We start from the raw sequence: 23,519 nt of genomic DNA, 5'->3' as shown, positions 1-23,519 counted from the left end.
AAGACAGAGTTGGCTAAAGTGGACTGGGAAAATAGATTGAAGGATAAGACGGCAGATAAGCAGTGGCAGATATTTAAGGAGATATTTCAATGAAAAAGAAAGACTCTAAGAGAAGGATGAAGCATCCGTGACTAATTAAGGAAGTTAAGGATGGTATCAAATTGAAAACAAAGGCATACAATGTTGCTAAGATTAGTGATAGGCCAGAGGATTGGCAATTTTTTAGAAACCAGCAAAGGTTGACTAAAAAAGAGAGAAGATAGATTATGAGCGTAAACTAGCAAGAATTATAAAAACAGACAGTAAGAGCTTCTACAGTTATATAAAAAGGAAGGGAGTAGCTAAGGACTGAGGAATTAATAATGGGAAACAGGGAAATGGCAGAGACTTTGAACAAATATTTTGTATCGGTCTTCTAAAGAAGATACTAAAAGCATCCCAATAATAATAATCAAGGGGCTAGAGGGAGGGGGGTGGTGGGGGGACTTAAAACAATCACTATAACTAGAGAAACTAACGGGACTAAGGTGGACAAGTTCCCTAGACCAGATGGCCTGGATCCTAGGGTCTTAAAAAAAATGGCTGCTGAGATAGTGGATGCATTGGTTGTAATCTACCAAAATTCCCTGGATTCTGCAGCGGTCCCAGCCGATTGGAAAACTGCAAATGTAACGTCCCTATTCAAGGAAGGAAAGAGATAGAAAGCAAGAAACCAAAGACTAGTTAGCCTAACATCTGTCATTGGGAAAATGCTGCAGATCATTATTAAAGAAGTAGTAGCAAGACATTTAAGAAAATCATAATACAAACAAGCAGAGTCAGTTTTATGAAAGGGAAGTCATGTTTGACAAATTTGCTAGATGTAACGAGCAGGGTGGATAAAGGGGAACCAGTAGAGGTAGTGTATTTGGATTTCCAGAAGGCATTCGTTAAGGTGCCACATAAAAGGTTACTGAACACGATACGAGCTCACTGAATTGGAGGTAATATTTTATCATGGATAGAGGATTGGCTAACTAACAGAAAACAAAAAGTCGGGATAAATGAGTCATTTTCAGGTTGGCACTCTGTAACTAGTGAGGTACCACAGGGATCAGTGCTGGGGTCTCAATTATTTAGTATGCAGGTACAGCAAGTAATCAGGACGGCAAATGGAATGTTGGCCTTTATTGCAAGGGGGATAGAGTATAAAAGCGCAGAAGTCCTGCTACAACTGTACAGAGTATTGGTGAGGTCACACCTGGAGTATTGCGTACAGTTTTGGTCTCCGTATTTAAGGAAGGATATACTTGCATTGGAGGCTGTTCAGAGAAGGTTTACTATGTTAATTCCTGAGATGAGGGGGTTGACTTATGAGGATAGGTTGAGCCTATACACATTGGAGTTCAGAAGAATGAGGTGTGATCTTATTGAATCATATAAGATAATGAGGAAGCTCGACAAGGTGGATGGATGCAGAGAGGATATTTCCACTCATGGGGAAAACTAAAACTAGGGGACCTAGTCTTAGAATAAGGGGCCGCCCATTTAAAACTGAGATGAGGAGAAATTTCTTCTCTCCAGAGGGTTGCAAATTTATGGAATTCTCGGCCCCAGAGAGCTGTGGAAGCTGGGTCATTGAATATATTTAAGGCGGAGTTAGACAGATTTTTGAGCAATAAGGGAGTAAAGGGTTATGGGGAGCAGGCAGGGAAGTGGAGTGGCGTCCATGATCAGATCAGCCATGATCTTATTGAATGGCGGAGCAGGCTCGAAGGGCAAAATGGCCTACTCCTGCTCCTATTTCTTATTTACAAACTATATTAACGACTTGGATGAAGGGACCGAGTGTAATGAAGCCAAATTTGCTGATGATACAAAGATAAGAGGGAAAGCGAGTTGTGAGGAGGACACAAAGAATCTGCAAAGGGATATAGACAGGTTAAATGAATGGTCAAAAGTTTGGCAGATGGAGTATAATGTGGGAAAAAGTGAGGTTATCCACTTTGGTAGGAAAAATAAAAAAGCAAATTATTAGTTAAATGGAGAGGGACTATAAAATGCTGTGGAACAGAGGGATCTGGGGGTCCTTGTATATGAAACACAAAAAGTTAGCATCAGGTATAGCATGTAATTAGGGATGGAATGTTGGCCTTTATTGCAAGGGGGATGCAGCATAAAAGTAGGGAAGTCTTGCTACAACTGTTGGTGAGACTACACCTGGGGTACTAAGGAAGGATATACTTGTGTTGGAGGCAGTTCAGAGAAGGTTCACAAAGTTGATTCCTGAGATGAAGGGGTTGTCATATGAAGAAAGGTTGATCAGGTTGGGCCTATACTCATTGGAGTTTAGAAGAATGAGTGGTGATCTTAATGAAATGTATAAGATTCTGAGGTGGCTTGACAAGCTAAATGCAGAGAGGATGTTTCCACTCATGGGGGAATCTAGAATTAGGGGGCATAGTTTCAGAATAAAACGGAGATGAGGAGGAATTTCTTCTCTCAGAGGGTCGTGAATCTTTGGAATTCTCTACCCCACTGAGCTGTGGAGGCTGGGTCATTGAATATATTTAAAGTGTAGACAAATTTTTGAACGATAAGGGAGTCAAGGATTATGGGGAGTGGGCAGGGAAGTGGAGTTGAGGCCAAGATCAGATCAGCCATGATTTTATTGAATGGCGGAGAAGGCTCTAGGGGCCAAATGGCTTACTCCTGCTCCTATTTCGTATGTTCTTATGTTAAATCCATAAGAGCATAGGAACAGGAGTAGGCCATTCAGACCCTCAAGCGTGTTCTGCCATTCAATTTGATCGTGGCTGATCTGTATCTCAACTCCATTTACCCACCTTGGTTCTGTAACCTTTAATACCCTTGCCTAACAAAAATCTAGCAATTTCAGTTTTGAAATTTTCAATTGACCTAGCCTCAACAGCTTTTTAGGGGATAGAGTTCCGGATTTACACTACCCTTTGTATGAAGAAGTTGACTTGAACTATTTTGCACAATTTTTATTGTTACTGCGAAGAGCCTATCAGCTACTGCGTTATCACTTAAAGTACGGTTAACGTTGCAGAGCCCTAAACGCTTTGCAGAATTATATTTTTTCACAAACACAGCGAACTGACAAAACAAATTCAGCCTGATATAGTGTAAGTACAGGTGCAGCGTCCCAAATCCGGAACCCTCAGGACCGAGGCCATTCCGGATTTTTGCGTTTTTCCGGACTTTGGAACATCTTTCTGATGTCACGAATCCTGAAAGACCTGAGCCCAGGTTCGGATATTTCTAGATTTCAGAACATCAGAAAGGTGGGGGGGTTGCTCTCCGAAGAGCTGTTAGGGTCGCCGGCTCCATCCAGGAGGTCGTCGGGCAGGGCCTAGCCACCGTGGAGGTGTTTGGATGGGGCTCCGCAGAGGAGGAGCTGTTTGGGCGGGGCCTGTCGAGGAGGAGCTGTCCGGTAGGCCCCGCTGCCAAGGAGGTGTTCAGGCGGGCTGGTGAGGAGGCCCCGAGGTAAGGTCAGCGGCGGCAAGGTGAGGCTCGAGGTTGAGCAGCGGCGGGGCCCCGAGGCAAGGGCAGCGGTGCGAGTGGGGTGAGGCCCGAGGTTTGGCAGCGGCGGGGCCCCGAGGCTGACAGGGTCGGCTGGACCGAATTCCGGAATATTTTACAGATTCCGGACGACCATGCCACCAATCGGTCTGGAGTCCGGATTCCGGATTCCGGTACTCTGGATTTAGGACGCTGCACCTGTATTCAAATAGCTGACCTCTGCTCTTTGCCTCTGAGCTCCTAAAACAATCTGTACCCACGGGGGTCAAAAATCAAGAGATCGACAATAACAGCACAAAATCTGTGCCTTTCTAAAATTCATATGCTTATCACAATTTGAGTATGCTTTTCATGGATGACACGAAGAAGATCGTTTAAATTTAAATTGTTCCCTTTCAAAATAAATGTTTTTGCTCTTGTCTTTAGGTTCCCTGATGAGCCATACAACACTGGCCGCTCTCCCAAAGATTTGCCAACTACACTCTTGATTTAGGGTTTTATTGCAGTCACTTGCCATCACATTTACCCTCCCTTTGATTGAAGAGCCTCACTTCCAGTCAGCACTTCCTTGTGACAATGTCTAGAAGTGAAAATTAGGCTGCACTGCCTGGATCCAAATTGTAAATGTCAAGATTTTTCAGCTTTTGCTCAGCAGCTAGAAAGTAATTGTGACAATTATGTGGTGCTGTGACTTTAAGTAGCCCTAAAACCTGAAGTTGAAGTTGAATGAACTCCATAACAAGCAATGGCAACACATCAGTGTACTGATCAATCACTCACATAATTATGTTCACAAGCAACCCGGACCTACCAACTGTGTCTCTTCAGTACATTTCTGCCTTATGTCATTAAGCTGCTCCTCCAGTTTGTTCTTCTGTTGATCCAAGCCACTGAGCACTTCCTGTATCTCTTGCCTCTGCTCTTGCAACTTCTGGAGATTCGTGTTCTCTTTATCAACTTCATCCTGGAGATCCTGGAGATAAAACATTCACTTAGTATAAAAATAAATTTTTTCAACAAAAAAGTTTTTAAAATATACATGTTTAATGTAAACAACTATTGTAAATCTCCCCAACAGAGACTGAATTTCACTACCTCAAGCAGTCTTGTGAAAACCTGTAAGATATGATACAACTTTGAGCTGAATGGCCTCCTTTTGTGCTATATGATTCTATGATACAACTTTAGAAATAACGGGCTCAATTTTCCACAATGCCGTTTTTTGGCATATTTCAAGAGTTAGATGTTTTTTTGATGCCCGTCTACGCCAAAAAAATAACTTGAAAGTTTCCCTGTTCTAATTGTTGAAATTGGCACCGCGCAGCCTGTCCTTTAGCTTCGGGGGATGGAGCCTAATATCTGTGCCGAAAAAAGGATGCCTCCCGCTTCTGCACATGTGCGGGGAAAAAAATGACTGCTATGAGCGCACATGCCCAGTACACCTCCCGGTCTGCATTCAGCCATTTTTAAAAAACCAGTTGTGTGAGAGAACTTTTAGTGGTGTGTGAGAACTTGAATTCTCAGTGGAAAAAAAATCAGAGCTGCAATATGTAATGAGGCTCAAGGACCAAGAATTTCTCAAGACAAAATGGGGGCACTGGTTACTGCAATTGAGGCCAGATGGCACGAGCTGGACACCAGCAGCGGTCAAATAAAAGTTTCACCAATAGAAAAGAAGAATCGCTGGAACCAACTTTCACAAGATTACTGTGAAATGGTGACCACCCCGAGTTCCAGAGGCCAGTGCAAAAAGAAGTGGTAGGACCTTGGTCAAGTAGCTGGTGTAAGTAATATTTTCATTTATTCAGTGGAATTGCAATTGTAAATGTGACCATCTGTATGTCCCACCCAGCAGAAAGACACCCTCTCTAAAAAGTTATATTTTCATCTTTGCAGAGGAAGGTGGCACACAACAGAAGAGAACTTGAACAGGAGGAGGCCCGGCAAATCTGCATTCACTGACACCCGTGGAAGAGAGGGTCGCTGCTTTGATGGGTCCAGTCTGGATTAAAACAACCACCACTGCACAAGCTGGGCCAACATTCGAGGGATAGGGCAAGTCCTGCAAATTCCACAATCTGGCTTTGCTAAAAGTTAAGTACTGCGTGGGCTAGCCATGCTTCGGTACATGGGGATGTCTCGGTCAGCTACGCTTCGGTTGATGCAATGTGCTATCATTCATCGCGGTCCTTCAACAAATCTCGGTTACAACTTCTTTGCGGAAACGCAGCCTTCTCACACAGTCTGCATCACTCGGGTGCAGGTATGAATGCCTGTCTCGATATACCAGAGGTGGAAAAGGTCTCCTGTCCATCATCCTACGTGCTGAGGTTCCTCAGGTGATGATGCCTAATCAATCTTCTCCTCCGCAGCACCATCATGCAGAAGGCTTGCACGAGGTAATGGCAGCGGAGCCGGTCGGGAGCCCATAAAAGGGGCCCAGAAGGTGGGAGAAGCCAGCTGGTGCAGGGGCAGAAGATAAACAAAGAAGCAAAAAGAAATTGAAGTGTGATGTCACAGCCAAGCGGGTAAATGATTGGCTGGTGGATTGGTGAGTATTTAATGTTTTTCTTTTCCTATCAGTAAGAAACCGTAGACGTTGTTACCAATTAGGTTACTTTGAGAGCTAAGTCATGGCAGGAGAGCCCAGACCCATGTCATGCTCTTCCTGTGCTATGTGGGAAGTCAGGGACGGTTCCAGTTTCCCTGACAACTACATGTGTGTATCCAGCTGCAACTCCTTGCAGACCGCATTGCAGCACTGATGCTGCGGATGGATTCACTGTGGAGCATCCGCGATGCTGAGGATGTTGTGAATAGCACAGCAGGTAAAGGTTACACAGCCAGATAGGGATTAGGCAGAGCAGTGGGAGGAAGGTAGTTCAGGGATCCCCTGTGGTCATCTCCTTCCAAAACAGATACACCACCTTGGGTACTGTTGGGGGAGATGGCTCATCAGGGGAAGGCAGCAGCAGCCAAGTCCATGGCACTAAAGGTGGCTCTGCTGCACAGGAGGACAGGAAAAAGAGTGGGAGAGCTATAGTGATAGGGGATTCTATTGTAAGGGCAATAGATAGGCGTTTCTGCGGCTGCAAACGAGACTCCAGGATGGTATGTTGCCTCCCTGGTGCAAGGGTCAAGGATGTCTCGGAGCGGCTGCAGCGCTTTCTGGAGGGGGAGGGTCAACAGCCAGCTATCGTGGTACATATAGGTACCAAAGATATAGGCAAAAAACGGGATAAGGTCCTACAAGCTGAATTTAGGGAGCAAGGAGTTAAATTAAAAAGTAGGACCTCAAAGGTAGTAATCTCAGGATTGCTACCAGTGCCACGTGCTAGTCAGAGTAGGAATTGCAGGATAGCTCAGATGAATGTGGCTTGAGGAATGGTGCAAGGCGGAGGAATTCAAATTCCTGGGACACTGGAACCGGTTCTGGGGGGAGATGGGACCAGTACAAACCGGACAGTCTGCAGCAGGGCAGGACCGGAACCGATGTCCAAGGGGGAGTGTTTGCTAGTGCTGTTGGGGAGGTTTTAAACTAAAATGGCAGGGGGATGGGAATCTATGCATGGAGATAGAGGGAAGTAAAAAGGGGGCAGAAGCAAAAGGTAGGAAGCAGAAAAGCAAGAGTGGAGGGGCAGAGAAACCTAAGGCAAAAATCAAAAAGGGTCACATTACAACATAATTGTAAAAATGAGTGTTAAAAAAATAAGCCTGAAGGTTCTGAGTCTCAATGTGAGGAGCATTCGTAATAAGGTGGATGAATTGACTGTGCAGATAGCTGTTAACAGATATGATGTAATTGGGATTATGGAGACATGGCTCCAAGGTTACCAAGGCTGGGAACTCAACATCCAGGGATATTCAATATTCAGGAAGGACAGACAGGAAGGCAAAGGAGGTGGGGTAGAGTTACTGGTTAAAGAGGAGATTAACGCAATAGTAAGGAAGGACATTAGCGTGGATAATGTGGACTCACTGGCCCCAAGTTTCCACATGATTTGCTCCTGATTTTTAGGAGCAACTGGTGTAGAACGGAGTATCTTAGAAATCGGAATTCTCGCCATTTAGTTTGCTCCAGTTCTAGTCAGTTAGAACAGTTTCACTTTGGAACAGAATTTTTTTTCCAAAAGGGGGCGTGTCCGGCCACTTACGCCTGTTTTCAAAGTTTCGTCAGTGAAAACTTACTCTAAACTAACTTAGAATGGAGTAAATGAAGATTTTTGTACGCTTGAAAAAACCTTGTCTACACTTTAGAAAATCAGGCGTAGGTTACAAATCAGGCGTAGGGAATGGTGGGGGGGGGGGGGGGGGGGTTTAAAGGGAAGTTTACAAACATTAAACACTTCAGTTTTACAAATAAAGAGCCATCATCAATAATAAATGATAAATACATCAATAAATCAACCAATAAATCAAAAAAAATTAATAAGAAATAATTTTTTTTTAAAAATCAATAAATAAAACATTTTCTACTTACCGACTGCAGCACCGGGAGCCCTCCAACAGCGTGCTGGGATGCCCCCACCCCCCCGCCCCAGTGTGTCTCTGTCAGTGTCTCTATCTCTGTCTGTCAGTGTCTGTGTTTCTGACAGCGAGGGGAGGGGAAGGAGGGGGTTAGAGGGAGAGAGGGGAGGAGCAGAGGGAGGGAAGGGGGAGAAGGGGGGAGGGAAGGGGGGAGGGAAGGGGGGAGGGAAGGGGGGAGAGAAGGGGATAAAGGAGATGGGTGGGGGAAGGAGATGGGTGGGGGAAGGAGATGGGTGGGGGAAGGAGATGGGTGGGGGAAGGAGATGGGTGGGGGAAGGAGATGGGTGGGGGAAGGAGATGGGTGGGGGAAGGAGATGGGTGGGGGAAGGAGATGGGTGGGGGAAGGAGATGGGTGGGGGAAGGAGATGGGTGGGGGAAGGAGATGGGTGGGGGAAGGAGATGGGTGGGGGAAGGAGATGGGTGGGGGAAGGAGATGGGTGGGGGAAGGAGATGGGTGGGGGAAGGAGATGGGTGGGGGAAGGAGATGGGTGGGGGAAGGAGATGGGGGGGGAAGGAGATTGGGGGGGGAAGGAGATTGGGGAGGGGAAGGAGATTGGGGAGGGGAAGGAGATTGGGGAGGGGAAGGAGATTGGGGAGGGGAAGGAGATTGGGGAGGGGAAGGAGATTGGGGAGGGGAAGGAGATTGGGGAGGGGAAGGAGATTGGGGAGGGGAAGGAGATTGGGGAGGGGAAGGAGATTGGGGAGGGGAAGGAGATTGGGGAGGGGAAGGAGATTGGGGAGGGGAAGGAGATTGGGGAGGGGAAGGAGATTGGGGAGGGGAAGGAGATTGGGGAGGGGAAGGAGATTGGGGAGGGGAAGGAGATTGGGGAGGGGAAGGAGATTGGGGAGGGGAAGGAGATTGGGGAGGGGAAGGAGATTGGGGAGGGGAAGGAGATTGGGGAGGGGAAGGAGATTGGGGAGGGAAGGAGATTGGGGAGGGGAAGGAGATTGGGGAGGGGAAGGAGATTGGGGAGGGGAAGGAGATTGGGGGGGGAAGAGATTGGGGGGGAAGAGATTGGGGGGGGGAGGAGATTGGGGGGGGGGAAGGAGATTGGGGGTGGGGGGGGAAAGGAGAAGGGGGAGGGAGGCTGAACGGGTCGGGCCCGAGACTTCGGGCAGGGCCCTTTCTCAGCACCGGATTTACAGGTAGGTGGCGTTGGATCAGGTCGGGGGCGTGGTGGGAGGGAGGTCGGTTCGGTTTGGGTCGAGGGGAGGGAGGGAGAGCGAGGTCAGGTCAGGGGGAGGGAGGTCAGGTCGGATCCAGTCCGGAGGCGGGGGAAAGCGGGAGTCGGTGTCGGGTCCGGTCCGGGGGCGGGAAGCGGGAGTCGAGTCGGGTTGGCAGGAAGCAGGAGCTGGCCGTGGGAGCAGCCTTATTCACGCAGCCCCAATGAGGCCATTCGACCAGGGCTAGGGGCTGCGTGCTTCGGGCCCCTCCCACACAGTTTCGGGTACCTGGAGCTACTGCACTTGCACTGTAGCGCGCATGTGCAGAGGTCCCGGCACTGTTTTCGGCGCAGGGACCTGGCTCCGCCCCCTACAGCTCCTGCTGCGCTGCGCCGAGGGCCAGAGGACCTGCAGGGAGGTGGAGAATATGGAGGGTTTTTTTAGGTGCACTTTGTGGCGCGAAAAACGGGCGTCCAGGTCAGGACTGCGCCGTTCTAGGCGCGGCTCAAAACTTGGGCCCTATATGGGTAGAGCTACGAAACACCAAGGGCAGAAAACGTTAGAGTTGTGTACAGACCACCAAACAGTAGTAGGGAGGTTGGGGATGGCATCAAACAGGAAATTAGGGACGCTTGCAATAAGGGTACAGCGGTTATCATGGGTGACTTTAATCTACGTATTGATTGGGCTAACCAAACTGGTAGCAATACTGTGGAGGACGATTTCCTGGAATGTATAAGGGATGGTTTTCTAGACCAATATGTTGAGGAACCAACTAGCGAGCAGGCCATCCTAGACTGGGTCTTGTGTAACGCGAGAGGATTAATTAGCAATCTGGTCGTGCGGGGCCCCTTGGGGAAGAGTGACCATAATATGGTAGAATTCTTCATTAAGATGGACAGTGACACAGTTAATTCAGAGACTAGGGTCCTGAATTTAAAGAAAGGAAACTTCGACGGTATGAGATGTGAATTGGCTTGGATAGACTGGAGAATGATACTTAAAGGATTGATGGTGGATAGGCAATGGCAGACATTTAAATATCACATGGATGAACAACAACAATTGTACATCCCTGTGTGGCGTAAGATTAAAAAAGGGAAGGTGGCTCAACTGTGGCTATCAAGGGAAATTAGGGAAAGTGTTAAATCCAAGGAAGATGCAAATAAATTGGCCAGAAAAAGCATCAAACCTGAGGAGTGGGAAAAATTTAGAATTCAGCAGAGGAGGACTAAGGGTTTAATTAGGAGGGGGAAAACAGACTATGAGAGTAAGCTTGCAGGGAACATAAAAACTGATTGCAAAAGCTTCTATAAAAAGATTAGTGAAGAGTAATATAGGTCCCTTGCAGTCAGAATCAGGTGAATTCATAATGGGGAACAAATACTTTGGTTCTGTCTTCACTAAGGAAGGCACAAATAACCTCCCGAAAATACTAGGGAACCAAGGGTTTAGCGAGAAGGGGGAACTGAGGTAAATCCTTATTCGTCAGGAAATGGTGTTAGGGAAATTGAAGGGACTGAAGGCCAATAAATCCCCAGGGCCTGATAGTCTGCATCCCAGAGTACTTAAGGAAGTGGCCCTAGAAATAGTAGATGCATTGGTGGTCATTTTCCAACATTCTATAGACTTTGGTTCAGTTCCTATGGATTGGAGGGTAGCTAATGTAACCCCACTTTTTAAAAAAGAAGGGAAGAAAGAAAACAGGGAATTATAGACCGGTTAGCTTGACATCGATGGTGGGGAAAATGCTGGAATCAATTATTAAAGATGTAATAGTAGTGCATTTGGAAAGCAGTGACAGGATCGATCCAAGTCAGCATGAATTTATGAAAGAGAAATCATGCTTGACAAATCTTCCAGAGTTTTTTGAGGATGTAACTAGTAGAGTGGATAAAGGAGAACCAGTGGGTGTGGTGTATTTGGGCTTTCGACAAGGTCCCACACAAGCAATTAGTGTGCAAAATTAAGGCACATGGTATTAGGGGTAATGTATTGACATGGATAGAGAACTGGTTGGTAGACAGGAAGCAAAGAGTGGGAATAAACGGGTCCTTTTCAGAATGGCAGACAGTGACTAGTGGGGTGCCGCAGGGTTCAGTGCTGGGGACCCCAGCTATTTACAATATACATTAATGATTTAGACAAAGGAATTAAATGTAATATCCCCAAGTTTGCAGATGACACTAAGCTGGATGGCAGTGTGAGCTGTGAGGAGGATGTTAAGAGGCTGCAGGGGGACTTGGACAGGTTAGGTGAATGGGCAAATGCATGGCAGATGAAGTATAATGTGGATAAGTGTGAGGTTATCCACTTTGGTGGCAAAAACAGGAAGGCAGATTATCATCTGAATGGTGACAGATTAGGAAAAGGGGAGGTGCAACGAGACCTGGGTGTCATGGTACATCAGTCATTGAAGGTAGGCATGTAGGTACAGCAGGCAGTAAAGAAAGCAAATGGCGTGCTGGCCTTCATAGCGAGGAGATTTGAGTATAGGAGCAGGGAGATCTTACTCCTGCGCCTATTTTCTATGTTTCTATCTTTGCCCCCATTATAGCTTTGCAAGTTGTTCAAAACAGCAGGACAAAGCACTCACACCTTCTTTTCTCTCTCTCCCCAAGGTGGACATCCTAGTATGGACCACACCCTGGTCTGCGCATGCACAATAGGCTTGCTTAGAGCAGGAAGCTAGGCATTCAATGAAGACATTTGGGGCAATGAAATCTAATGCAATTCTTCAATTTTGATTTTTGTCCCCAAAGTATCACCCCACCACCGAACGTCTCCTCACCGGGCTCGAGGGTCGGATCAGTGGTCGGTAGAATCGCTCGGTACATGATGCATAGTCTCTGCCTTCTTGACTCCCTCCAAAACTTTGGCTAAAAACAATGGCGTCTTTCTGCGCCGATTTTGTAACGTGCGCTGCTTTTTTTTTTTAAGTGCCCAGAAGGTTTTTGGGAGTGGTCACATAGTCCATCCTGGGAAAAATGTAAGTTGGCCAAATTTGCTTAAATGTGAAAAACTGGCGCAGACATCAGGTTACGTCCCCTACGACGCAAAAAAATCGTTACCTAAAAAACTCGTACCTAGGTGAATTACGCTGGTGCAGAAACGTTGGGGAAACATGGAGATTTTAATTTACTCCAAAAAACGGTGCAGATAATTGGGGAAAATTGAGCCCAACATTTTTCCAGCAGGCTTCAGTATCCGATTGAATCCTGTGAACTGCTGCCAGCATATTTATAATTATTATACATAAATCTAGTCATATTTAAATTAATAAAGAGCATGTTATTTCATTTTCATTTACTGCCTATTAATCTGAGTTAATTGAATTGTCTGTTATTCTGCTCACAGGTCTATCATATTTTAAATCTGTTGCAGTATCAAATTCTACGGAATATTCACGCTGAAATTGCCACTTCCAGCGCGATGCCACCACCTAACACAGCTTCCCCTCCCCCTTAAGCATTCTGAAGGGACCGTTCCCTCCATGACACCCTGCTCCACTCTTCAATCACCCGCAACAAATAAAACACTGGTTCGGCCCCAACTGGAGTACTGTGTCCAATTCTGGGCACCACACTTTAGAAAGGATGGTGCAAAAAAGATTTACAGGACTGAGGGCCTTCAGTTACATTGATGGACTAGAGAAGCTGGGGTTGTTCTCCTTGGTGCAGAGAAGGTTGAGGGGAGATTTGATAGAGGTGTTCAAAATCATGAGGGGTCTAGACAGGGTAGATTGAGAGAAACTGTTCCCAAGGGCAGAAGGGTCGAGAACCAGAGGACACAGATTGAAGGTGAATGGCAAAAGAATTAAAGGCGACGCAAGAAAAAACTTTTTTACACAGCGAGTGGTTAAGATCTGGAATGTGCTGCCTGGAGGCAGACTCAATTTTATCTTTCAAAAGGGAATTGGATAAGTATCTGAAGGAAAAAAATTGAAGGGCTACGGGGAAAGGACAGGGGGAATGGGACTAGCTGAGAGTCAGCACAGGCTCGACGGGTCGAATGGCCTTCTTCCATGCTGTAGCCATTCTATGATTCGATAACATCCACTCCCCTTCCCACGGCACCTTCTTGTGCAAGCGCAGGAGATGCAACACATTCCCTTTCACTTCCTCCCTTCCAACCATGCAGGGCCCCAAACATTTCTTCCATGAGAAACAGCAATTTACTTATTCTTCTTTCAATTTAGTATTCTGTATTCGCTGCTCACGGGGAGACCAAACGCAGATCACTTTACTGAACACCTCCGTTCAGTCCACAAGCGTGACCCTGAGCTTCCAGTTGCCTGTCACTTTAATTCTTCATCCCCCTGACCTCTGTCCTCGGTCTCCTGCACTATTCTACTGAAGCTCAATTAGGCACTTTACAACCTTCTAGACTCAACATTGAGTTCAACATTTCAGATCTTAACCAGTGCTCCCATTTTTTCGGACACCAGACGCAGGTAATGATTCTACTGTTGCCATTTACAGCTCCTTTAGATCCATCTTTTGTGTTTCTTTACTTGTTCCATTACCACTCTCTTATGCCTTACACCATCATCCCTTTTGTCATTTAATCACTCCCAACCTCCACCATATCGCAGACCTTCCCTTTTGCTCTTTCCTCTCCTCCCTCCTTTCCCTGCCTCTACTTGCCAACCCACTTCCCCTATCTCGGGAGCCTCCTATCAACAAGAGCAGGCATTGACGACGAGATCCAACACCGCCTCCAGTGCAACCTTCAGCCGCCTGAGGAAAAGAGTATATGAAGACTAGTCCCTCAAAACTATCACCAAGCTCATGGTCTATAGGGCCGTGCAAAATACCCGCCCTCCTGTATGGTTCAGAGACATGGACCATGTACAGCAGACACCTCAAGTCACTGGAGAAATACCACCAGCGATGTCTCCGCAAGATCCTGTATATCCCCTGGGAGGACAGACGCACAAATATTAGCGTCCTCGTCCAGGCCAATATCCCCAGCATTGAAGCACTGACCACACTTGATCAGCTCCGCTGGGCAGGCCACATAGTTCGCATGCCAGACACGAGACTCCCAAAGCAAGCACTCTACTCGGAATTCATCCACGGCAAAACGAGCCATAGGTGGGCAGCGGAAACGTTACAAGGACACCCTCAAAGCCTCCCTGATCAAGTGCGACATCCCCACTGACACCTGGGAGTCCCTGGCCATAGACTGCCCTAAGTGGAGGAAGTGCATCCGGGAGGGCGCTGAGCTCTTCGAGTATCGTCGCCGAGAGCATGCAGAAATCAAGCGCAGGCAGCAGAAGGAGCGTGCAGCAAACCAGGCTCCCTGCCCACCCTTTCCCTCAACCACTGTCTGTCCCACCTGTGACAGAAACTGTGGTTCTTGTATTGGACTGTACAGCCACATAAGAACTCATGCTAAGAGTGGAAGCAAGTCTCCCTCGATTCCGAGGGATTGCCTATGATGATGATGATGATGATTACTTGTCAAAAACCGGTCTCCTCTAAATTTTGTTAGTTCTGGCGAAAGGTAAATGACCTATGTTAACTCGGTTTCTCTCTCCAGACGGTGCCTGATCTGCTGAGTATTTCCAGAATTTTCTGTTTTCAGTTCAGATTTCCAGCACCCTCAGTATTCTGCTTTCGTTGCCCAGTAGTGAGCCTCAATTATTTGTTTCTAAGCAAACTGAAACCCCATTTATTTTGGATAATTGTGCTATTGCAGTTTGTTCTTCTCTATTTTACCAGTATTGTAATTACAAGTCTGTTTCTCTCATTCATCTCCCCAAAGGCACACAACAGCTATTTTTCATAACTACACTAATTACTTATTTTAATCTTACTTCTAAAATGCCAACAAGTATTTAGGAAAAAAATTTTACTGATGTTTTTGTGACAAGTTGTAATACACCTTCAACCTTCAGAAAATCGCTTTCACATAAAAGATACGAATACCCTGCAGTACAATTGAGTTCCAAAGTCAGGTCGATACATATAGTAAGGGGCTCGTAAATGCTACCTCATAGAAAATAATTTGTATAATTTATAGTGTATAGTTTCAGAAACATTTAAAAAATCCAATTGAAATTTGAGATATCAATCATTGTCACACTTCACATCGCAAACAAGAATAGCGTGACTTTAGGTGCTTTTCTTCAGATCACATCAAAGTAACATGTGATATTGAAACCAGTCAGCATAGGCGTTAGATGGACAGCACACCAGATCAATAGGTTCGACAAGAACAGCCAGCCACCTTTATTTATATTGCGGCTTTATCGTAGTACAATGTCCCAAGGCGCTTCACAGGAGCGTTATAAAACAAAATTTGACACCGAGCCACATAAGGAGAAATTAGGGAAGATGACCAAAAGCTCGGTCAAAGAAGTAGGTTTTAAGGAGCATCTTAAAGGAGGAAAGAAAGGTAGAGAGGTTTAGGGAGGGAATTTCAGAGCTTAGGGCCTTGGCAGCTGAAGGCACAGCCAACAAAGGTTGAGCGATTAAAATCAGGGATGCTCAAAAGGCCAGAATTTGATGAGTGCAAATATCTTTGGGGGGAGGGGGGTAGGGGGTGGGGTGGTGGTGGTTATGGGGCTGGAGGAGATTACAGAGATAGGGAGGGGTGAGGCCATGGAGGGATTTGAAAACAAGGGTGAGAATTTTAAAATCGAGGTGTTGCGTAACCGGGAGCTAATGTAGGTCAGCGAGCACAGGGTTGATGGGTGAACGGGACTTGGTGCAGGTTAGGACACGGACAGCAGAGTTTTGGATGACCTCAAGTTTTACGTAGGGTAGAACGTGGGAGACCAGCCAGGAGTGCGCTAGAATAGTCAGGTCTAGACCTAACAAAGGCATAGATGAGGGTTTCAGCAGCAGATGAGCTGAGGCAGGGGCTGAGTTGGGCAATGTTTTGGAGGTGGAAATATGCGGTCTTAGTTATGGCGCGGATGTGTGGTCAGAAGCTCATTTCAGGGTCAATAATCCAATTATTCGTAAAGAAGGATACAAGAATATTCCACATTTGTCCCTATATAATCTATTAGTTCAGTTAACCATAAGAAATAGGAGCAGAAGTAGGCTATACGGCCCCTCGAGCCTGCGCTGCCATTTAATACAATCATGGCTGATCCGATCATGGACTCAGTTCCACTTCCCTGCCTGCTCCCCATAACCCCTTATCGTTTAAGAAACTGTCCATCTCTGTCTTAAATTTATTCAATGACCCACTTCCACAGCTCTATGAGGCAGCGAATTCCACAGATTTACAACCCTCAGAGAAGAAATTTCTCTTCATCTCAGTTTTAAATGGGCGGCCCCTTACTTTAAGATCGTGCCTCCTAGTTCTCGTCTCCCCTATCAGTGGAAACATCCTCTCTGCATCCATCTTGTCAAGTCCCCTCATAATCTTATAGGTTTCAATAACTCTCATTCTTCTGAATTCCAATGAGTAGAGGCCCAACCTTTCTTCATAAGTCAACCCACTCATCTCCGGAATCAACCTAGTGAACCTTCTCTGAACGGTCTCCAAAGCAAGTATATCCTTTCTTAAATATGGAAATCAAAACTGTACGCATTATTCCAGGTGTGGCCTCACCAATACCCTGTACAACTGTAGCAAGACTTCCCTGCTTTTATACTCCATCCCCTTTGCAATAAAGGCCAAGATTTCATTGGCCTGCCTGATCACTTGCTGTATCTGCATACTATCCTTTTGTGTTTCATGCACAAGTACCCCCAGGTCTTTTACCTCTACCTCTTAAAAGTTCATTTAAAAAGTATTTTTATGAACAAAGCTTTGAGGGAAAATTGGATTGCTATTACTGACAAGTATAATCTTTTCATACATACACATTAGAATAAGCTTAAAGAATCAGTGTGAAGGACTAGGAACAACATAATTTACACGAAAGGCAGTAGCATTTGGATATTACTTGAAGTTTGCCTGTCATGAATAATCCTCAATAGCTTTGAATTACTATAATAGAACACACAAATAAATAAGCAAGTCTCATTTGTTATAGCTACTAAAAGAACAATATTCTTGCAGTTTGGTAAATATTTTTCCAAGTAAATATTCTCTAAAATGGGAGCTGCCTCTATCATCCAATCTTCTATATTTTATAGACAACGAAATTCATTTTGGTTTATAAATAATAAATTTACACAAAAGTCACAGTATAATTTTGAAGCAGTGTTTCAGAATTTGATAAACCAATACACTTCAGTCAAGTATTAATAATTCATAATGCATATAATGGTCCAATGTAGCATCCAAATGAATGAAAACTCCCAGTATCATTACAAAAAGAAAAGTCTGCAATATCCTGGCACATTTATTGCGATACTAAAACATGTTACTGCAGAATCTCCATAAAGATAAAATCGATTCCTTTATTAATTCCTGGTAATAAAATATTATAAAGCACGAGGAACAAATTACTGCTTAAGTAGAAGGAGTGGTAACTGGCTTGGAGAGAAATCCTATGTAAGCCACCTTGGAGAAAATAAAGACTTCACCTGGGCAGTCCAAGTGGGTTTCGTCTATTGCCCCAAATTCCATCACATACCAATCCCTGATTAAGAAGGAAGGCAATCTGCTCCCAAACTTCGACTGGTAGGTGAACAGTAATTTTTCATTGTTCTTTCCCAGCTTGTACAGTAGTCTAGTTTCTGCTTAAATCTTCCCCGGTGATGTGGCAGAAGCTTGGAACTCACTGTATGTGGAATCACTGTTCCAAAACCACAGACTACCAATCCTGGCACCGCATATTAATATGCCAACCACATTATGGGCTCAAAATTGGCCCCTGCAGATTTTTGGCGCACTCACTGGAGTTGCACCGCTTTTGTACGCTGAAAATGGCGCCGAAAAAATGGCCTCTGATTCTGGCCGCTGTGTTGCCTCTCACGGGGCTTGGAGCAACCTGGCCAGTGGATTGGGGGCGGAGCTACTGTCCCGGCGCTGAAAACAGTGCCGGGATGTCTGCACATGCGCGTTAGAGTGTGCGCACGTGCGCGTTAGCTCCATCCCCCAGCGCGTCCTGCAGCTTGTGCAGTAGGGACCCGATGCTCGCCACCCCTATCCCTGGCTGAGTTATCTCCCGCACCGGCTGGACCCACAGTGGAATGCATTTTAAATGTGAAGAATTGTAAGTAAGTGCATCAGAAATTGAAAGTTGGCATGCAGTACAACAGGCGGTGAAGGCAGCAAATGGCATGTTGGCCTTCATAGCTAGGGGATTTGAGTATAGGAGCAGGGAGGTCTTAATGCAGTTATACAGGGCCTTGGTGAGGCCTCACCTGAAATAGTGTGCTCAGTTTTGGTCTCCAAATCTGAGGAAGGACGTTCTTGCTATTGAGGGAGTGCAGCGAAGGTTCTCCAGACTGATTCCTGGGATGGCAGGACTGACATATGAGGAGAGACTGGATCGACTGGGCCTGTATTCACTGGAGTTTAGAAGAATGAGAGGGGATCTCACAGAAACATATAAAATTCTCACAGGACTGGACAGGTTAGATGCAGGAAAAATGTTCCTGATGTTGGGGAAGTCCAGAACCAGGGGTCACAATCTAAGGATAAGGGGTAAGCCATTTAGGACCGAGATGAGGAGAAACCTCTTCGCTGTGAACCTGTGGAATTCTCTGCCGCAGAGAGTTGTTGATACCAGTTCGTTAAGATATATTCAAGAGGGAGTTAGATATGGCCCTTACGGCTAAAGGGATCAAGGGATTTGGAGAGAAAGCAGGGAAGGGGTACTGAGGTGAAGGATCAGCCATGATCTTATTGAATGGTGGTGCAGGCTCGAAGGGTCAAATGGCCTACTCCTGGACCTATTTTCTATATTTCTATGTTCAGAGGGCATTATCATTTATTTAAAATTTTGTACATCAATAATACAATACCAGGAATTGGTGAGTGTAGGTGAACTGGAGTCTTGTGTTTTGAGATGATGGTAGGACTTACTTAGATTTATTTGTTATTGAATGCTTGCTACTTGTTGTGCTATGTTTAGTGCTTTGCAAGGACCTCTCCGCTTCCCTTCCCGCCCTTATCTCTGACCGAATGGTCTCCGACGTACCTACCTCCGCTGATTTCTTAACTCTCTGCAAGGGTTTTCTGTGCGGCCACAAGTGGCTACTTACGCTGGCCGGCATTAGTTTGGAGTAACTATTAGCTGTCCAAAGTGGCCTAAATGGCCAAAGTGGGCGTAGGTGGCTGCTAACACCCGCTTCTGAAAAAAAACGAAACTAAAAAAATCCTAACTAACTCACTTACACTGGCGCAAATTGAATGTGCAAAATGGGGATTTTTAAGATACTCCAGAAAAATCAAGTTGCTCCAAAAAAAACGGAGCAATTCCTGGCCAATCTCGAGCCCAATGACTCCAGGCTGCCCTCCTCATTTATTCTTCTAGCATACTACAATTTTATTAAACGATTTTCAGCTTGTGTTATACACAACTACATCGTCACACGGCAAAAGCCAGAAATTCAACATTTCAAAAGAAATAAATTATACTTGATATTACATTAAATCGTAGAATTTTATGACACAAAAGAAGGCCATTCGGCCCATCATGTCTGTGCAGGCTGTAAAATGGCACTTTCCAGCTCTTCTTCCGTAGCCCTGTAGGTTACGGCACTTCAAATGCATATACAAGTCATTTTTAAATGTGATGAGCATTTCTGTCTCTACCACCCTTTCAGGCAGTGAGTTTGAGATCCCCACCACCTTTGGGTGGAAACAAAGTTCTCCTCAACTCCTTTCTAATCCTACCAATTACTTTAAATCTGTGCCCCCTGGTTATTGACCTCTCTGCTAAGGGAAATAGGTGCTTTCTTTCCACCATATCTAGGTCCCTCGTAATTTTATACACCTCAACTAAGTCTCCCCTCAGCCTCCTCTATTCCAAAGGATACATCCCCAGTCTATCCAATCTTTCCTCATAGCTAAAATTCTCCAGTCCTGGCAACATCTTTGTAAATCTCCTCTGTACCCTCTCTAGTGCAATCACATCTTTCCAGAACTGTACGCAGTTCTCTAGCTGTGGCCAAACAAGTGTTTTATACAGTTCAAGCATAACCTCCCTTTTTTTATAGTCTATGCCTCGGCTAATAAAGGAAAGTATTCTTAACCACCTTGTCAACTTGTCCTGCTACCTTCAGGGATCTGTGGACATGCACTCCAAGGTCCCTGTGTTTCTCTACACGTCTCTGTGTCTAACCATTTCCTTTGCCTTGTTGGCCCGCCCCAAATGCATTACCTCCCACGTCTCAGATTGAATTCCATTTGCCACTTTTCTACCCACCTGACCAGTCCATTGATATCTTCTTGCAGTCTACAGCTTTGTTCCTTACCATCAACCATGCGCCCAATTTTTGTATCATCTACAAACTTCTTAATCATGCCACCTACAATGCAGTCTAAATTATTCATATATACCATGAAAAACAACGGACCTAGTACTGAACCCTGCGGAACCCCACTGGAAACAGCCTTGCAGTCATAAAAGCACCATTACCCTATACTTCCTGCTACTGAGCCAATTTTGGATCCAATTTGCCACTTTCCATTGGGTCCCATGGACTTTTACTTTTCTGACTAGTCTGCCATGTGGGACCTTGGCAAAAGCCTTGCTAAAATCCACATTGACTATATCAAACACGCTACCCTCATCGACCCTCCTGGTTACCTATTCAAAAAATTCAATCAAGTTAGTCAGGCACGACCTTCCCTGATCAAATCTATGCTGACTGTTCTTGATTAATCCGTGCCTTTGTTCTTTTTCCAATAATTTGCCCAGCACCTAGTTTAGACTGACTGGCCTGTAATAACTCGGTTTATCCCTTTCTTCCTTTTGAAATAATGGTACGTTAGCAGTCCTCTAGTGATGAGGGCAATGTGGTGTACATGGACTTCCAAAAGGCATTTGATGAAGTGCGACATAATAGGCTTGCCAGCAAAGTTGAAGCCCATGGAATAAAAGGACAGTAGCAACATGGATACAAAATTGGCTAAGTGACAGGAAACAGAGAGTAGTGGTAAACGGTTGTTTTTCGGACTGGAGGAAGGTATACAGTGGTGTTCGCTAGGGGTCGGTACTAAGACCGCTGCTTTTCTTGATATATATTAATGACTTGGACTTGGGTATGTAAAAAGGAAGAGAGTAGCAAAAATAAACATTGGTCCCTTAGAGGCTGAGACAGAAGAAATTATATTGGGGAACAAAGAAATGGCAGAGATTTTACTCTGTCTTCGGAGTAGAAGACACAAAAAGCATAGCAAAAATAGTGGGGAACCAAGGGGCTAAAAGTGAGGAACTTAAAGTAATTATCAGTATGAAAAAGTACTCAAGAAACGAATGAGATTAAAAGCAGACAAATCCCTGGGACCTGATGGTCTATATCCTAGGGTTCTAAAAGAGGTGGCTGCAAGAGATAGCGGATGCATTGGTTCCAAAATTCCCTAGATTCAAGAATGGTCCCAGTGGAATGGAAGGTAGCAAAAATAATCCCACTATTCAAGAAAGGAGAGAGAAAACAGGGAACTACAGGCCAGTTACCCCAACATCAGTCGTCGGGAAAATGCTGGAATCCATTCATCATCATCATAGGCAGTCCTTCGGAAATGAGGAAGATTTGCTAGTGCTGCTAGGGAGGGTTTAAACTAAAATGGCAGTGGGATGGGAATCTATGCAGGGAGGCAGAGGGAAGTAAAAAGGGGGCAGAAGCAAAAGGTAGAAAGGAGAAAAGCAAGAGTGGAGGGCAGAGAAATCAAGGGCAAAAATCAAAAAGGGTCACATTACAACACAATTCTAAAAGGACAATGAGTGTTAAAAAAAACAAGCCTGAAGGTTCTGAGTCTCAATGCGAGGAGCATTCGTAATAAGGTGGATGAATTGGCTGCACAGATAGCTGTTAACGGAAACGATGTAATTGGGATTACGGAGACATGGCTCCAAGGTGACCATGGTTGGGAACTCAACATCCAGGGGTATTCAATATTCAGGAAGGACAGACAGGAATGAAAAGGAGGTGAGGTAGCGTTACTGGTTAAAGAGGAGATTAACGCAATAATAAGGATGGACATTAGCGTGGATGATGTGGAATCCATATGGGTTGAGCTGCAAAACACCAAAGGGCAGAAAAGGTTATGGGAGTTGTGTACAGACCACCAAACAGTAGGAGGGAGGTTGGGGATGGCATCAAACAGGAAATTAGGGACGCGTGCAATAAGGGTACAGCAGTTATCATGGGTGACTTTAATCTACATATTGATTGGGCGAAATAAAACTGGTAGCAATACTGTGGAGGACGATTTCCGAGAGTGTATAAGGGACGGTTTTCGAGACCAATATGTCGAGGAACCAACTTATTCGTCAGGAAATGGTGTTAGGGAAACTGAAGGCTGATAAATCCCCAGGGCCTGATAGTCTGCATTCCAGAGTACTTAAAGAAGTGGCCCTAGAAATAGTAGATGCATTGGTGGTCATTTTCCAACATTCCATGGACTCTGGTTCAGTTCCTATGGATTGGAGGGTAGCTAATGTAACCCCACTTTTTAAAAAAGGAGGGAGAGAAAACAGGGAATTATAGACCGGTTAGCCTGACATTGGTAGTGGGGAAAATGCTGGAATCAATTATTAAAGATGAAATAGCAGCGCATTTGGAAAGCAGTGACAGGATCGGTCCAAGTCAGTATGGATTTATGAAAGGGAAATCATGCTTGACAAATCTTCTAGTTTTTTGAGGATGTAACTAGTAGAGTGGATAAGGGAGAAACAAGTGGATGTGGTGTATTTAGACTTTCAAAAGGCTATTGACAAGGTCCCACACAGGAGATTAGTGTGCAAAATTAAGGCACATGGTATTGGGGGTAATGTACTGACACGGATAGAGAACTAGTTGGCAGACAGGAAGCAAAGAGTGGGAATAAACGGGTCCTTTTCAGATTGCCAGACAGTGACTAGTGGGGTGCTGCAAGGTTCAGTGCTGGGACCCCAGCTATTTACAATATACATTAATGATTTGGACGAAGGAATTGAATGTAATATCTCCAAGTTTGCAGATGACACTAAGCTGGATGGCAGTGCGAGCTGTGAGGAGGATGCTAGGAAGCTCTCGGGGGACATGGACAGGTTAGGTGAATGGGCAAATGCATGGCAGATGCAGTATAATGTGGATAAGTGTGAGGTTATCCACTTTGGTGGCAAAAACAGGAAGGCAGATTATCTGAATGGTGATAGATTAGGAAAAGGGGAAGTGCAATGAGACCTGGGTGTCATGGTACATCAGTCATTGAAGGTAGGCATGTAGGTACAGCAG

General features: G+C 45.3%; 1 protein-coding gene across 3 annotated transcripts in view; it reads right to left on the bottom strand.

Annotated features, from left to right (window-relative positions):
- The window catches only part of eps15 (epidermal growth factor receptor pathway substrate 15), a 188,263-nt gene that overhangs the window by 46,115 nt on the left and 118,629 nt on the right, over positions 1-23,519 (bottom strand). For all 3 annotated transcript variants that reach the window (XM_070886884.1, XM_070886882.1, XM_070886883.1), the window contains one exon: positions 4,337-4,498. In XM_070886884.1, coding sequence (XP_070742985.1) covers positions 4,337-4,498 — 162 coding nt within the window. The remainder of the gene's footprint in view (positions 1-4,336; positions 4,499-23,519) is intronic.

This window comes from Pristiophorus japonicus, chromosome 8 (genome assembly GCF_044704955.1).
Source record: "Pristiophorus japonicus isolate sPriJap1 chromosome 8, sPriJap1.hap1, whole genome shotgun sequence".
Lineage (NCBI taxonomy): Eukaryota > Metazoa > Chordata > Chondrichthyes > Pristiophoridae > Pristiophorus > Pristiophorus japonicus.
The sequence above is the reverse complement of the archived record's forward strand: the minus strand, read 5'-3'. Positions and strand labels throughout refer to the sequence as shown.